At 45.9% G+C, this 16117-nt stretch overlaps 2 protein-coding genes across 2 annotated transcripts; both read right to left on the bottom strand.

The window, feature by feature from the left end:
- Positions 1–1796: 1796 nt before the first annotated feature.
- LOC116271636 (zinc finger protein 749-like) lies at positions 1797–4146 on the bottom strand. Its single transcript, XM_031659324.1, has one exon. It carries the CDS (start codon positions 3666–3668, stop codon positions 2802–2804), a length of 867 nt encoding a protein of 288 aa, XP_031515184.1. The 5' UTR covers positions 3669–4146; the 3' UTR covers positions 1797–2801.
- Positions 4147–4298: 152 nt separating this feature from the next.
- On the bottom strand, positions 4299–15193 carry LOC108583163 (zinc finger protein 749). Its single transcript, XM_031660388.1, has 3 exons — positions 15182–15193; positions 12769–12973; positions 4299–4845 (listed from the first exon to the last, which is right to left on the bottom strand). Exons 1-3 carry the CDS (start codon positions 15191–15193, stop codon positions 4367–4369), a joined length of 696 nt encoding a protein of 231 aa, XP_031516248.1. The 3' UTR covers positions 4299–4366.
- Positions 15194–16117: the final 924 nt, after the last annotated feature.

Raw genomic sequence — 16117 nt, 5'->3', positions numbered from 1 at the left:
GATGAACTGAAAAATACTTTGGAATATAACAACAGCATAATTGAATAAGCAGAAGAATTTGTTAGTGGCCGGGCGCGGTGGCTCACGCCTGTAATCCCAGCACTTTGGGAGGCCTAGACGGGCGGATCATGAGGTCAGGAGATCGAGACCATCCTGGCTAACACGGTGAAACTCCGACTCTACTAAAAATACAAAAAAACTAGCTGGGCGTAGTGGCGGGCACCTGTAGTCCCAGCTACTTGGGAGGCTGAGGCAGGAGAATGGCATGAACCTGGGAGGTGGAGCTTGCAGTGAGCCGAGATCGCGCCACCGCACTCCAGCCTGGGTGACTGAGCAAGACTCCATCTCAAAAAAAGAAGAAGAAGAAGAAAAAAGAATTTGTTAGCTTAAATCCAGGCTATTGAAAATATAGAGGAGAAAAAAGAAAAAGAACTGTGCTTAAAAGATACAGAAAATAGCCACAAAAGGGCAAGTCTAAGAGTGATTTAAAAGGGTGTAGAGAAAGATGTAGGAATAGACAATTTATTCAAAGAAATAATTATACTTTCCAAATGTATGTATATACACAGACACACACACACACATACATATATACACACACACATGCATATATATATGTATATATGAATATCCAGGTATAAGAAAGTCAAAGAATGCCAACCAGATTCAACACAAGACATATAACAATCAAACTCTCAAAGGTCAAAGACGTAAAAGAGGAAAGGTAGCAAGAGAAAAGAAACAAATAACATATAAAGGAACTCCAGTACATCTGGCAGCAGTCTTCTCAGCAGAAATCTTGTAGACCAGAAGAAAGTGAGAAGACATATTTAAAGTGCTGAAGGAAACCATTTTCAACCAAGAATATTCTAGTCATCAAATATATTCTTCAACCATGAAGGAGAAATAAAAGCTTTCCTAGCAAACAAAAGCTGGGGGAATTCATCAATACCAGGTCTGTCTTACAAGAAATAGTAAAGAGAGTTCATCAATCTGAAAGAAAAGAATGCTAATGTGCAACAAGAAATCATCTGAAGGAATAAAACTTACTGGCAAAAGTAAATACACAAATTGAGAATATTCTAATACTGTAGTTGTGGTGTGTGAACCCCTCATATCTTTAGTACAAGCACTAAAAAAATGAATGAGGGCTGGGCGTGGTGGCTCACACCTGTAATCCCAGCACTTTGGGAGGCCAAGGCAGGTGGATCACAAGGTCAGGAGATCAAGACCATCCTGGCTAACACGGTGAAACCCTGTCTGGTAGCGGGCGCCTGTAGTCCCAGCTACTTGGGAGGCTGAGACAGGAGAATGGCGGGAACCCGGGAGGCGGAGCTTGCAGCGAGCCGAGATCGCACCACTGCACTCCAGCCTGGGCAACAGAGCGAGACTCCGTCAAAAAAAAAAAAAAAAAAAAAAAGCAAAAAACAAAGATGAAAATTATAAGCTATGTTACAACATGGAAACCTTGAAGACATTAAGGGAAATAAGCCTCAAAATAAGTCACAAAAGACTAAAACTTACGTGAGATATTTAAAGTAGTAAAATTCATACAGTAGTAGTTCTCAGGGGCTGGAGTAGGGAATGAGGAGGAGTGGTTTAAAGCAGCGGTCCCCAACCTTTTTGGCACCAGGGACTGGTTTCAAGGAAGCCAATTTTTCCACGCATCAGGGACAGAGGAGGGGGCAGATAGTTTCAGGATACAACTGTTCCACCTCAGATCATCAGGCATTAGAGTCTCATAAGGAGCACACAACCTAGATCCTTCACATGCACAGTTCACAATAGGACTCACGCTCCCATGAGAATCTAATGCTGCTGCTGATCTGACAGGAGGTGGAGCTCAGGTGGTGATGCTGGCCCGGTTCCTAACAGGCCACAGACTGGTACCAGTTTGCAGCCTGGGGGTTGTGGGCCCTTGGTTTAAAGGGTATATTTTAGTTTCATAAAGTTGAAAAAACTACTGGATATTAATTGACAACAATGTGACTGACTTAATGCTACTGAACAGTATAGTTAAATATGGGTTAAGATGATAGATTTTAAGTTACCTATAATTTGCCACAATTTATTTATTTATTTATTTTGAGAGGGTCTCACCCTGTCACCCAGGCTGGAGTGCAATGGAACAATCTCAGCTCACTGCAACCTCTGCCTCCTGGATTCAAGTGATTCTCCCTGCCTCAGCCTCCTGAGTAGCTCCTGAGTAGCTCAGCCTCCTGAGGGATTACAGGCACCCGCCACCATGCCCAGCTAATTTTTGTATTTTTAGTAGAGATGGGTGCTTCACCATGTTGGCCAGGCTGGTCTCAAACTCCTGACCTCAGGTGATCCGTCCACCTCTGCCTCCCAAAGTGCTGGGATTACAGGCGTGAGCCACACGCCTGACCATAAATGTTTTTAACATAGTTCCCAGCAGGAAATCCTCGCAGATTTCTGTCTGAACTCTTTCAACATTAGATTTACATATACTAATAGGTTCTTCCTCTGATGTGAACTTTTTCATGCTGAATGAGGTGACGATTTTGGTGACTTTCCTGCATTCACTGCCCTAAGCCCTTTCTCCAGTGTGAATTCTCTGATGTTTAATGAGGCTGGAATTGTATTTAAACACTTTGCTGCATTCACCACACTCATGAGACCTTTCTCCAGTGTGAATTTTTTGGCACTGACCATTATTACATTTGTTGCTGAAGTCTTTTCCACATTCCCTTAACTTAAAAGGACTTTCTCCAGTGTGAGACTGCTGATGTGTAATAAGGCTTGATTTAATCCTAAACAATTCCCCACATTTATTGCACTCATGAGGCTTCTCCCCATTGCAAACTTTTATGATGTTTAATGAATGTAGAGCAGTATCTAAGAAACTTCCCACAGTTGCTGCACTCATAAGGCTTTTCTCCCGTATGAACTCTCTGATGAATAACGAGTTTGTTGCTATCTCTAAAAAATTTCCCACATTCACTACACTCGTAAGGTCTTTCTCCAGTGTGAACTTTCTGATGTCTACTCAGTGTACAGCAATATCTAAAGAATTTCCCACATTTGCTGCATTTATAAGGCTTTTCTCCAGTGTGAATTCTCTGATGAATAACAAGTTTGTAGCTGTCCAAAAAGAATTTCCCACATTCGCTGCATTCATAAGGCCGTTCTCCAGTATGGATTTTCTGGTGACCATCAAGATAAGCCTGTGTAAGGAAGGCCTTCCCACATTCACTACACACATAAGGCCTTGGCCTGATGTCAATCCTTTCGTGTGGAATGAGGTCATACCTTTTTGAAAATGCTTCAGTGTGGATTTTCTGGTGCTGAACTAGGTGGGACTTTCTAACAAAGGCCTTCCCACATTCAGTGCACTCATAAGGCCGTTCTCCAGTGTGAATTTTCAGGTGCTGAACAACATTATGTTTGAGGCTAAAGGCTTTCCCACATTCATTACACTTATAAGGCTTTTTGCCAGTATGAACTCTCTGGTGCATATTGAGTGTGGAGCGGTGACTAAAGAATTTTCCACATATGCTGCATTCAAAAGGCCTTTCTCCTGTATGAACTCTCTGATGTCTACCAAGTGTGGAGCTGTCCATAAACAATTTCCCACATTTGCTACACTCGTAATGCCTCTCCCCAGTGTGAACTTTCTGATGTCTAATGAGTTTAGAGTTATACATAAAAAACTTCCCACACTTGTTGCATTCGTAGGGCTGTTCTCCAGTATGGATTTTCTGGTGACCAACCAGATGAGCCTGTGTAAGGAAAGCCTTCCCACACTGGGTGCATTCATAAGGTGTTGGTCTACTGCGAATCTCCTGATGTTCAATGGGGTCAGACCTTTTTGAAAGAAAGCCTTCAGTGTGAATTTTCTGGCGCTGAACTAGGTTGGACTTTCTAATAAAGGTCTTTCTATATTCAGTGCCCTCATAAGGCCTTTCTCCAGCATGATTTTGCTGATATTTAATAAAGTTGGAGTTGTACCTAAACAATTCCTCACATTCACTGAACTCATAAGGCCTCTCCCCATTATGGGTTTTTTGGTGCTCAAACAGCCTGTGTTGGTGGCAAAAGTCTTTCCCACCTTGGCTGGAGTTGAAATCATTCTTTTTTTTTTTTTTTTTTGAGATGGAGTCTCGCTCTGTCGCCCAGGCTGGAGTGCAGTGGCCGGATCTCAGCTCACTGCAAGCTCCGCCTCCCGGGTTTACGCCATTCTCCTGCCTCAGCCTCCCGAGTAGCTGGGACTACAGGCGCCCGCCACCTCGCCCGGCTAGTTTTTTGTATTTTTAGTAGAGACGGGGTTTCACCATGTTAGCCAGGATGGTCTCGATCTCCTGACCTTGTGATCCACCCGTCTTGGCCTCCCAAAGTGCTGGGATTACAGGCTTGAGCCACCGCGCCCGGCCGAGTTGAAATCATTCTGTTTACCTTGAAAGTTTTCCCCATCCTGAGCATCCCTGTATAGCTTCCGCCCACTGTTCAAGACATGTTGCTGGAGAAGGTCTGAGCTGGCAGTAAAATCCCTGCCACCCTGTGTGCATGTGAAGTTCCTCTCTCCCCCGTGAGCACTGTAGTTCACAAATGAAGGGCTCCACTCATCACTTCTGGTGAGCTTCTCTCTAGCCTGCTCCTTTTGCTGCAGGTCATGCCCTGCTGCACACGTGTCCAGCCCTTGCTCGGGGTGTGTTCCGTCATGCTCAGCCATGTGCAGAACGTCCTTCAGAAGTGAGCTACATGTCTTGCAGGGCTGGGCCTTCAGGGTGGACAAAGCTGGCTTTGGAGCTGTGACCTGTAACACTCTTACAGAAACACATTGCTTGGAAAGTACCTCCTCATCCTTGGCTCCATGCCAACAACCTGTAAGAACAGAAATGCTGGTGAAGTGCATGTGAACTCTGGAGGGAGGAGGCAGCCCCATCACAAATGTCTGTGAGACACACCCACAAATGAGGGCACAGGATTGGTCACAGGCAAGGCAATAAGGCCAGTGAGAAGAAGGCCCACTGTTCCGAGGTGGGCCTGTCAAGTGTGTGTAGTGGGGGAACCCTGGTGGTAAGGACACAAGGGAGAAGTACCAAGCAGGGAGGGCAGGCGGGGTCTCCAACTCGCTTCTCTACAAATGGCTTTCAACGGGCCATGACTGTTGTGTCCAGATCCAGAGAGATCTGATTGTGTGAGAGCGAGTATTCATGGACTACTGAAGGATACATGCAGACCTCATAACACCTAAAGTACAGGTCATACATTAGACAGCACTGCAAAGGGAGTGGTGGAAGAGAATGGTGGAGAGATGAAGGCTGGATAGGAGGGGTCAGAGATGGAAGCCAGGGGCTGGAAGTCAGAGTAAAAATAACAACAGGGAAGGAAAGGAAGAGTGAGGGGTGGCCAGTGGCCCTGCATCAAACAATAGTGGTCACAAGGTAAGTTCTGAATGTGATCTGAACCTAGCCCTGATATCACATCCTTTCCCAGCTTTCACCCACCAGGGCCAAGTCCTTCTGAGTGTCTCTTGCCATTAATAGAGGACTATCCACTCCGCCAGGCACCCAAAGACCTCCCCCTTGCTCAAGGTGAGCAACTATCTAGCTGCGGCAAAATCAAGCTAGGGGAAAGGCAGGGAAAGGGAGGGGACAGCATGTACACAGAGCAATAAACCCAGGACACGCTGCATTCTAAAGTTACCAGAACATACAGCAGAGAGTCCTGCAGAAATAACTTCACAACCCTCACAAGTGGTGACCAGGGAGGTACCTGAAATTCCTAGCACAGACACTGTCTCCAAGTATGGCAGCAAGGGGAACAGGGAAACCCTTGGATGGAGGTTTCATGCATCTGGACAGAGTAATCAAATCAGCGACAGGCACCACCATTAGGGTATCTTAAAGAAACCTGGGTTGGGCACGATGGCTCACGCCTGTAATCCCAGAACTTTGGGAGGCCGAGGCGGGCAGATCACCTGAGGTAGGGAGTTCAAGACCAGCCTGACCAACATGGAGAAACCCCATCTCTACTAAAAATACAAAATTAGCCGGGCGTGGTGGCGCATGCCTGTAATCCCAGCTACTCGGGAGGCTGAGGCAGGAGAATCGCTTGAACTTGGGAGGCAGAGGTTGTGGTGAGCCGAGATCATGACATTGCACTTCAGCCTGGGCAACAAGAGTGAAACTCCGTCTCAAAAAACAGAAAACACAAAACACAAAAAAAACCCATGAAGATTTCTGACATCCGAGCCTTATTGTGTAAAGTTTCAGAGCAACAGAAGCTAGGGCTGCCTAAGGGGAGGTAGTACAGTATATACAGCCCAGCTCTGGCTGCCTCATCACATTTGCCAGGAAACCAGGAGAGGACAGGACATAGCACCCACACTCTGGTGTGAGAAAGACAGAGTTGTCATGGAAAAGAGCAAAAAAACAGCACCCAGCACAAGACACCAGAGTAGGTATGAAGGCCTTACCTACTGATGACAAAAGTGCAAAGTTCTCCAACATCACATTGCTGTGCAGGTGTCTCTGAGCATCATTAAGGATCCCCCCATTCCTCCCGGGAGAAATATATGGCCACATCCTCAAAGACCACATACACTCCTGCCAAAATTATGACACTTCAGTCTGTGAACAACTTCTTCTTCTGTGTTTCCTTAGATCTGTATTTATCTACTTAAAATCTGAGAATTGGAGGGCCAAACTAACAGCCAATGTTTTTATATTTCCCTTGCAATCCAGATCCCATATGCTGAACCACTATCTAACGCTCATACGTGATTATTTCTCCTATCCTAATCAACACAAGCCCTGTCACCACACCATAAAGGATAATCTCTAAGCCCTAAGGCTGCCAGACTTATGCAAACCACCGAGTTTGAAGCTCCTCATCCCACCTTGCATGCCTTTCCTGCCAAAACCCCAATACGGTCTCTGATGTATTCTTTCCCTTCAGTCATGCCTCTGCCTCCTGACCAAATCTAGCATTTCCTGTGGCCTGGTGCAGCATGGCATTCCCCCTGCACTAAGGAAATGAAAGTAATAAAAATTATTTCAATGCCATTAGCTTCTCTGTCATTACTCACTCTTTTCCAAAAATTAAAATCCAGTGGGCCAATCACTGATACACTTTCCAGAATCTTCAGTGCTTCCCCAATACCCACACATATCCATCCCCCTGCTTAGCCTCCACCCATTTCCCAAGGAGGAAGAGACTCCACATCCTGGTAGCATCTGCCCTTCTCTCGCCCCCACTGCTACTGATTGCTGAGTCCAGCACAGCTCAGAGATGGGTGGGGAGAAAGCAAAAGCATCATCAAAGCCTAGCCCAGGGTGCCTATCTTCTTCTTCTTTTTTTTTTTTGAGAGGGAGTCTCGCTCTGTCGCCCAGGCTGGAGTGCAGTGGCTCACTGCAACCTCCCAGGTTCAAGCAATTCTCCTGCCTCAACCTCCTGAGTAGCTGGGATTACAGGCATCTGCCACCACTCCTGGCTAATTTTTGTATTTTCAGTAGAGACGGGGTTTCACCATGTTGGGCAGGCTGGTCTCAAACTCCTGACCTCGTGATCCACCCACCTTGGTCTCCCAAAGTGCTGGGATTACAGACGTGAGCCACTGCGCCTGACCAGCCCTACCTTCTTTTATCACCCCGTTTCCTTGGGGTCTCCAGATCTTGCCTCCCAGACACCCAAACTCAGACTCACTCTTCTCCCTTATATGCCCATTGCCAGGGCTGGGGCCATGCATTCACGCTCCTCCTCACCTTCACATCTTGCTTTGGACAGTACATCTCTCATGTATCTAACTCCTCCACTCTCGCAATACTAACAGCAGCCCTGGCCCAACCAGGAGCATTACCATGGCCTCTCAAGATGCCACTCTGTACATGGAGTCCTGCAGTGCACCAGAACCTATTTGCCTCTGGGCTGCCCAGAATGTAATGTTCCCTAGTGCCTGGGGCAGCACCAAGCCCTGTTCTGAAGGTCTCCCTTCCCAGTCCCGTTTCCTGGTTTAACCTCAGCCCCCCAAACCCAAATGACAACCTCACAGTTCTTGCATACCTCCTCTGAGTTCCAGATCTTGGCTGTCTCCCTCTTTTGCACTATACATGCTGTCCCATAAGCAGTCACAACCTTCTCTATCCCCCTAATCCTAATCCAAAGCCCAGATACACTGAACTCCCCAATGCTATCCCCACCCCAGGTCTAGCAATGCTCCTTGCTGATCGCATCTTCCCCTAAAGTAGTCTCACAGTTTGCATGAAACTACCCAGGTCCAAGCAACACTTGCCACAAAACCCTGGTGAGTTTGCGGAGATGCCTCACCATCCACCTCATGACTCTCCCCTCAAAAGCCCTTCCTTATACTCCACAGGCTGCCCCCAACATAACACACAAACATACACACACCTTCAGTCGATCCACTCTCATCTGTCTTTGTGACACCCATCAACACCATCCAGGTGCCCAATGGAGACACCCAGTCCTCAGTCTGTTCCTTCTCCTTCCTTCCCACTAACACCATTGCTTCCTAAGTCTGACCTAGTTTCACAACAGTTCAGCTATCATGTAGTGGATGTCTCCATCCTGAACACCTCCACTGAACTCCATTCCTGTGTGTACAACTGCCAGCCTAGCACCTCCACTCAAAGTCTCTGAAACATTTTTTGTGTATTTTTGTTTTTGTTTTGGCTTCGATTTTTGTTTTTGTTTTGGCTTAGTTTTTTGGAGACAGGGTCTTACTCTGTTGCTCAGGCTGGAGTGCAGGGCACAATCATGGCTCATCGCAGCCTTTACTTCCCAGGCTCAGGCGACCCTCCTGCCTCAGCATGCCGATTAGCTGAGACCACAGACAGACGCCACCACACCCAGCTATTTATTATTATTTGTAGAGACAGGGTCTCCCTATGTTGCCCAGGCTGACCTCAAGTGATCTTCCACCTCTGCCTCCCAAAGTGCTGGGATTACAGGTGTGACCCACCATGCCTGGCCACTGGAACATTTTTTACTTGGCCAAAACTTGGTTCCTCATATGCTCTACTACATAAACACTCCCCCTACTACAGAACTTACTACATCTTAGTTGCTGGAACATCCATCCTTCCAAACAAGGCCAAAACTGTGGGGCCATTCCTGACCCCCTCTTCCATCTCAGCTCCCAAGCTTCCTTGCTCTCTACATTATAAAATACAGGCAGCTCTAGATCAAACACATACAGAAGCCTCCCACTCCTCCCACTTCCACCACCGCCACTCTCGTTCAGTCACCAACAACCTCCACCTGGACTGTTGCTGGACCGATCACCCAGGTATCTGTTGGCTCCATCCTCACCCCCACATGGTCTTCCATTCTGCAGGCAGAGGGAGCCACTAAAATCTGGGTCAGGTCACCTCTTTTTCCCCCCACTCAAACTTTCCCCAGTTACCATCACCCTCAGATGAAAAGCCCAGAACCTTAGACTGCCATTCCATGCTGATCCCTGCATGTCCCAACCTCCCACCCTGCTGCCATACTCTATCACGACCAGATGGAACATGAATTTTCAGTTCACTAAACATCCCAGCTAAGTCTCACCAGTAAGCATTTGAACTTTCTATATCCTGTGCCTGAATGCCCTGCCACATCTCAGACCATTAGTTGTCGGAACCAGGACCACTCTATAACCAGGGGCTGAGTTCTGACCCCTGGTTGTGGTGGAACCACAGTCTTCAGACCCAAGGAAGGGAAAAACATAAAGTTTCAGGACACCACCTTTCCCTATATCAGCATGCCTAAAATATTGGAGAGATAAGTGGTGGGGGACTTGGGGAGAGAGCCTGAGAAACCATTGACTTACCTGTGCAGGGTCCTTATGCATTGCTGCCACTGCCATGGACCCTGTGGGAAGATGTGACAGACTTGTACAGTTACTACTTGAGACCATCATTACGAGACTGAATGAAGGGGGACGAATGTAGAAATGAAAACTTAAGACAAAAGAAACTGTTTTAAAGAAGGCGAACCGAGGAAGAAGAGAGCTCCCTGCTTCTAGTGAGCAAAGGCAGCCCCTGAGCTTCCACAGCCCTCCGCATTTATTGGATAGAATGAAAAGGAGGAGGAGGTAACGACTGGTCAGCCGCTTAATTGATCACAAGTTCACATTGTTAACAGGCTTCAATTATGCCTAATCACAAGAAATTCACTTGTGCCTGGGTTGTGACTACCTTCAGCATTCCTTCTGGGGGGCAGACGCAGTTTGTCAGTTTGCCAACATCCTGCTTTCATGAGAAACAGTTTGCTGTTTACTCACATAGCCTCCAGTGGTATACTCAGTTGATCACAACCCTCATTCTTTTGGCCTGTAACAAGGAAGAGGCAAGCCATGAGTATCAGGACAGTATTGCAGCATCCTACAGGCTGAGCTGTACAACCATCTCTGCCCTGTACTGGAGCAAAGTAATCTGAAGTTACAGCAAGTCCTAAGTTCAGTGCTGCCTCTTAGCAGCTCTGTGTCTTTGGACAAGGACTGAACCTCTCTAAACCTCAGTGCCCTTATGTGTAAAATGGAGATTAAAAGGGTTCCCACTTCATAGGGCTCATATTGACAAGAAGCATAAGTAGTACACACTATGTATAAGCATTACTTTCTATAGGATTAATGGTTTTGTACATGTTTTCAGCACAAATGAAGTAGAAGGGTTTCGAAAATTTGAGTATTTTTCCCACTTTTTTTTTTTTTCTTGAGACAGGGCCTTGCCCTGTTGCCCAGGCTACAGTGCAGTGACACAATCTCGGCTCACTGGTCCGCCTCCCAGGTTCAAATGATTCTCCTGCCTCAGCCTCCCGAGCAGCTGGGATTATAGGCTCCCACCACCACGCCCGGGTAATTTTTGTATTTTTAGTAGAGACGGGGTTTCATCATGTTGGCCAGGCTGGTCTCAAACTCCTGTCCTCGTGATCTGCCCGCCTTCGTTTCCCAAAGTGCTGGGATTACAGGTGTGAGACACTGTGCCCAGCCCCCACTTCTTAATGTTTTAAGGAAATGTGATATATAAAAAGATTTGTACTATAAGCAGAGTTACAGGTAAATTAACATTCTAACAATAAATATTTTACTACGTTTAAATTATTGATTACATCTATTTCCAATTGCCTATGTGTACATATTTAGAAGGATATTGGCTGAGAAACAAACAAACAAAAATAGCCCAGAGCTGTCTGACCTACACAAAATGTATCAGGCTCAGAAAGGCAAGAATATGAGATGTCAGTCACATCCCTGAACCGATGCCTGAGAACAACTGTTTAAAGACATTTTGTTCCTGACTAGCTGTCTCACCTATTATCTTCGTGTTTCTGTAATCTATAATATAAAGAACAACGTATAGCCAATAAAAACTTACGTTACTTTAACATAAGTTATTGGTAAACAACTCAGAAACTGCTTCTTTTTTCCTTAAAAAAAAAAAGTCACTGCTGCTAATTGAAGTGTATATTCAGGACAACTTGAATCTAGGGTCTCAGATGGCTATTATCAACATGTGAACTCTCTTTAAACTAGATTCTGACTTGCTTGGTTATTTAAGATTGATACAGTTCATTAGTGTTTAAGTCAATTACCTGTTTTTTACATCCCTAAGTTAATGAGTTGCAGGATGGGGCTGAGCAATCAATCAGTTACTGGTCCGTTCAGCAAACAGGTCTGCCTGCCATATAATTCAGTAAAGGGAGCTTGCTGGAGGCCCTTAACTGTGGTGGAGGATATGAGAAAGCCCTGCCTAGTTTTGGACCCACTTGCTTCATGGCCTTATCTTGTTCCCCAAAGAGTGGCCCTCAGGGCTGGCTGAGTTAGAAGGGTGGAGTGACTACAATATCTCATGCCTCAGTCTCTGGAGTCCAGGGCAACTCCTTATCCATCCAGGCCTCTTTTTCAACAGAAACAGACCAAACTCTTAGCCCGTATCTGCTCCCTTCTGCAGGGAGTATCAGAGATGCCCTCCCTACCATGGTCTTATCTCCAAATCTGAGCCCTCCCCTCCCTCAGCCCATACTAAAAAACAATGTTAGGATTCTTCCTTCTCAATCTGATCCACAGGCCAGCTTCTCAAGTGCACAACTTCTAACTCATTTAAAGCTCCAGGCCAGCTACCTTCCTTGACCTTTAGAAATTACGTCCACCTACCCATGTGATGTCACCCAAAATCCAACCCAGGATCTTCTGTCTGAAACTTGCTCCTTAAGCTGATATCTTTAATTCCATTCTTTCAGATTTTTCAGGCCAAAACAAAACCTACGGAAGACACCCTTCACTACCGACTTTCCTTCACAGCTGTTTGATGCAGCAGGAAATCCTCTGAGATCCATCCAGAATCTCATCACATCTCCCCTCTACTGCAACTCCTCTGGCCCAGCCCTACCATAACTCAAAGGGGTCTCCTCGGCGGTCCCCCTGCCCCCGTTCAACATCCTGTTTTCCCCAACTTTAAACTTTCTAACTTTGGGCGTGACCCTCCCATTCGTCCTCCCTGAACAGCCCTCTAAGGCTTTCTGCGGCTCCACCGCCCTTCCAGGGGAGACTCCGCCTCATCCTCTGCTCCTTGGAGACAAAGACGCTCGGGCTCCCCAGTGCCTCCAAGCCCCAGAGACGTGTCGGTCTCCGACGGGAGCTCCCCCGACTCATCGCACCGCAGACCCAGTCCCGGGCACCCCACACAAGAACGCCCCTCTCTTAGAGACACAAGGGCCTAACCTGCAGGGCCCCTCCTTGGGACTTCAGCACTGGGAGGAGGGGTTGGGCGAGGCGGCCTGGGACGCTGCACGCACCTCGGTCAGGTTCATCGGCGCGGCCTCCTCCAGTCCAGCCAGGGATGAGCAGGGCGGGAACGGCGGTCACCTGGACGCCGACGGAGGCAGGGGTGCCTGCAGCCGACTCAGCCGATCCGCACTTTAGCCTCTGTGTAGAAGGAACACCGCTTCTCGCGTTTTTCTGCTCTGTCACCTCAGTCCCGACCCAGAGCTCTGGGACTCCCTAAATCAGTAAACGGATCTCTAGGCAGCCATGCTAACGTATCCATGAGGGCGCCGCCGGAAGTCCCGCCCACACAACTGAGACCTCATTAGTCCTCTCTCTGCTAAAGCGATGGCTACACTCGCGGCCAGTGCCCTCGCAGTGTCTTCTGGGTAGTGTAGTTCCCACGCTGCTGCCTGCCCCGCCTCGTAATGTAGAGCGCGCTGACCTTACAGAAAAAAGCTGGAGGCCCCTGGAGGAGTGCTGAGAAATGCAGTTCCGGGGCTCTTAAGGACGTGGAGGGGCTTTGCTGGCTCTTAAACTGCAAGTAACCAGATTTTACCAGAGGGCAGTCTAAGAAATATTTCAGAGACCTGTCGTTTCAGATTGTATTAATCCCAGCCACCAGGGAGGCTGAAGCAGGAGAATTGCTTGAACCTGGGAGGCGGAGGTTGCGGTGAGCCGAGATCGTGCCATTGCACTCCAGCCTGGGCAACAAGAGCGAAACTCCGCCTCAAAAAAAGAAAAAAAAAAAAAAAAGAGATGAGATGATGACCACACAGCCCACAGTGGCAAACCATTAACATCAATTTGTGAGGACGAAATTCATCTTGTTCATGACCTAATTGAAGAAGACTGATGATTAACAGCACAAACAATAACTGACACCACAGATATCTGTATTGGTTCAGCTTACACAATTCTGACTGAAAAATTAAAGTTGTGCAAACTTTCCACTCAATGGGTGCCAAAGCCACTGAATCCAGATCAGCTGCAGACAAGAGCAGAACCTTCAATGTAAATGTTAAGCAAGTAGGATCAAGATGAACCATTTCTTTGAAGAACTGTACAGATGAAACATGACTTTATTATTATTTGACATGGAGTTTCACTCTTGTTGCCCAGGCTGGAGTGCAATGGCGTGATCTCGGCTCACTGCCACCTCTGCCTCCTGGGTTCAAGCAATTCTCCTGCCTCAGCCTCCCCAGTAGCTGGGATTACAGGCATGCGCCACCACGCCCGGATAATTTTTGTATTTTTTAGTAGAGAAGGGGGTTTCTCCATGTTGGTCAGGCTGGCCTCAAACTCCTGAGCTCAGGTGATCTGCCCAACTCGGCCTCCCAAAGTGCTGGGATTACAGACGTGAGCCACTGCGCCCACTATAAGATTGTTTTGAGAAAGTTAGCTAAAGATTTAGCAGAAAACCCCTGGGAAAGCTTCACCAGGAGTCCTTCACTAGCATGCTCCTGCTCATTTCTCTCATCAAATAACTGCAACTTTATGAAAATTCTGATGTAAAATCCTAAGGCATCCACCTTACAGTCCTGATTTGGCTCCTTCTGACTTCTTGTTTCCTACTTTTAAAAAATCTTTAAAGGGCACCCATTTTTCTTTAGTTAATATTTAAAAAGATTGCATACACAAGGTTAAATTCCCAGGAACCTCACTTCTTTAGGGATGGACTAAATGCCTGGTATTATCATTTATAAAATTGTCTTGAACTTGATGGAGCTTCTGTTGAGAAATAAAACTTATGTTTTCTTTTTGTTATCTTTTACTTTCAAGTTTCCACAAACTTTCTGAAGTCCCCACATATACTAAAAAACTCCTACATTTCAACAAAACCAAATAACCCTAGAGAAGTAAAACAAAAACAAAAACAAAAACTCAACCCAGTAGTAAAGCTACTACTTAAAATTAATAAAGTTAAAAACGATGCAACTGCTATAAAAAAGAGTCCTCAAAAAAATTAAAATAGAATTAACATAGGATGGGAACACTGTGAGGAAGAAATTTTAAAAATTAAAAATATTTTTAAGATGAACATAGGGGGCCAGGTGAGTGGATCATGAGGTCAAGATTGAGACCATCCTGGCCAACATAGTGAAACCCCGTCTCTACTAAAAATACAAAAATTATCTGGGTGTGGTGGTACGTGCTTGTAGTCCCAGCTACTTGGGAGGCTGAGGTAGGAGGACTGCTTGAACCCGAGAGGCAGAGGTTGCAGTGAGCTGAGATCATGCCACTGTACTCCAGCCTGGTGACAGAGTGAGACTCAGTCTCAAAAAAAACAAAACATAGGAAGCACCAATTCTACTTGAGTAAATCCTCAAAAGGAATTTAAAGCACAGCCTCAAAGAAACATTTGTACACTCATGCTCATCTATTAACAACAGCTGAGTGGAAACAACCCAAATGTCCACTAATGAAAGGAAAAGTGGCACATACATATATAATCATGCACTACACTTTTCAGTTAACAATGGGCCACATGCATGACAGTGGTCCCATAAAATTGCAATGAAGCTGAAAAATGCTTATTGCCTAATGACATGACAGCAGTGGTAAGGCAATATATTAATCACATGTTCATGGTGATTCTGGTACAAACAAACCTATTGTGCTGCCAGTCATATAGAAGTATAATATATGCAATAATGTACAGTATATAATAATAAATGAGTTACTAGCTTATGTTCTTAGTATACCACACTTTTTATCATTAGGTATTCTCCAACAGTAGAGTATATATGGAGTTGTGTGTATGTATATAAATATACAGGTGTATATACACACAAACACAAACTGTAACACAGCCTCGGGCAGGTCCTTCAGGGGGTATTCCAGAAAAAGGTATTGTTATTTCAGACGACAGCTCCATGTGTGTCACTGCCCCAGAAGACTTTCTGGAAGAGGATGTGAAGGTGGAAGACAATGACATTATCCTGATCCTATGCTGGCCTAGACGAATGTGTGTATCTTAGTTTTTAACAAAAAAAAGTTTAAGAAGTTAGGATATAAAAAAAATTTTGTACAGTTGTACAATGTTTTAAGCAAAACATTATTACAAAAGTCAAAAAGTCTTTAAAAATACAAGCTTATAAAGTAAAAAATGGTCAGCTAAGGTTAATATATTAAAAAAAAAAATTCTATAAATTTCATTTTGTCCAGTCGGGCACAGTGGCTCATGCCTGTAATCCCAGCACTTTGGGAGGCCAAAGCAAGTGGCTCACTTGAGGTCAGGAGTTTGAGACCAGCCTGGCCAACATTGTAAGACCCCATTCTCTACTAAAAATACAAAAATTAGCGGGGTATGGTGGTGGCGCATGCCTGTAATCCCAGATACTTGGGAAGCTGAGGCAGAATTGCTTGAACCAGGAGGTG

Source organism: Papio anubis, chromosome 20, assembly GCF_008728515.1.
Source record: "Papio anubis isolate 15944 chromosome 20, Panubis1.0, whole genome shotgun sequence".
Classification (NCBI taxonomy): domain Eukaryota; kingdom Metazoa; phylum Chordata; class Mammalia; order Primates; family Cercopithecidae; genus Papio; species Papio anubis.
This window is presented reverse-complemented; position numbering and strand designations above follow the sequence as displayed.

Excerpts from the sequence above, each read along its gene's own strand:
- LOC116271636 (XM_031659324.1), bottom strand. The coding sequence starts at position 3,668 with ATGTATAACTCTAAACTCATTAGACATCAGAAAGTTCACACTGGGGAG.
- LOC108583163 (XM_031660388.1), bottom strand. Across the intron at positions 4,846-12,768 it reads CGCCGATGAACCTGACCGAG|GTTGTTGGCATGGAGCCAAG; the intron begins GTGCGTGCAGCG and ends CTGTTCTTACAG.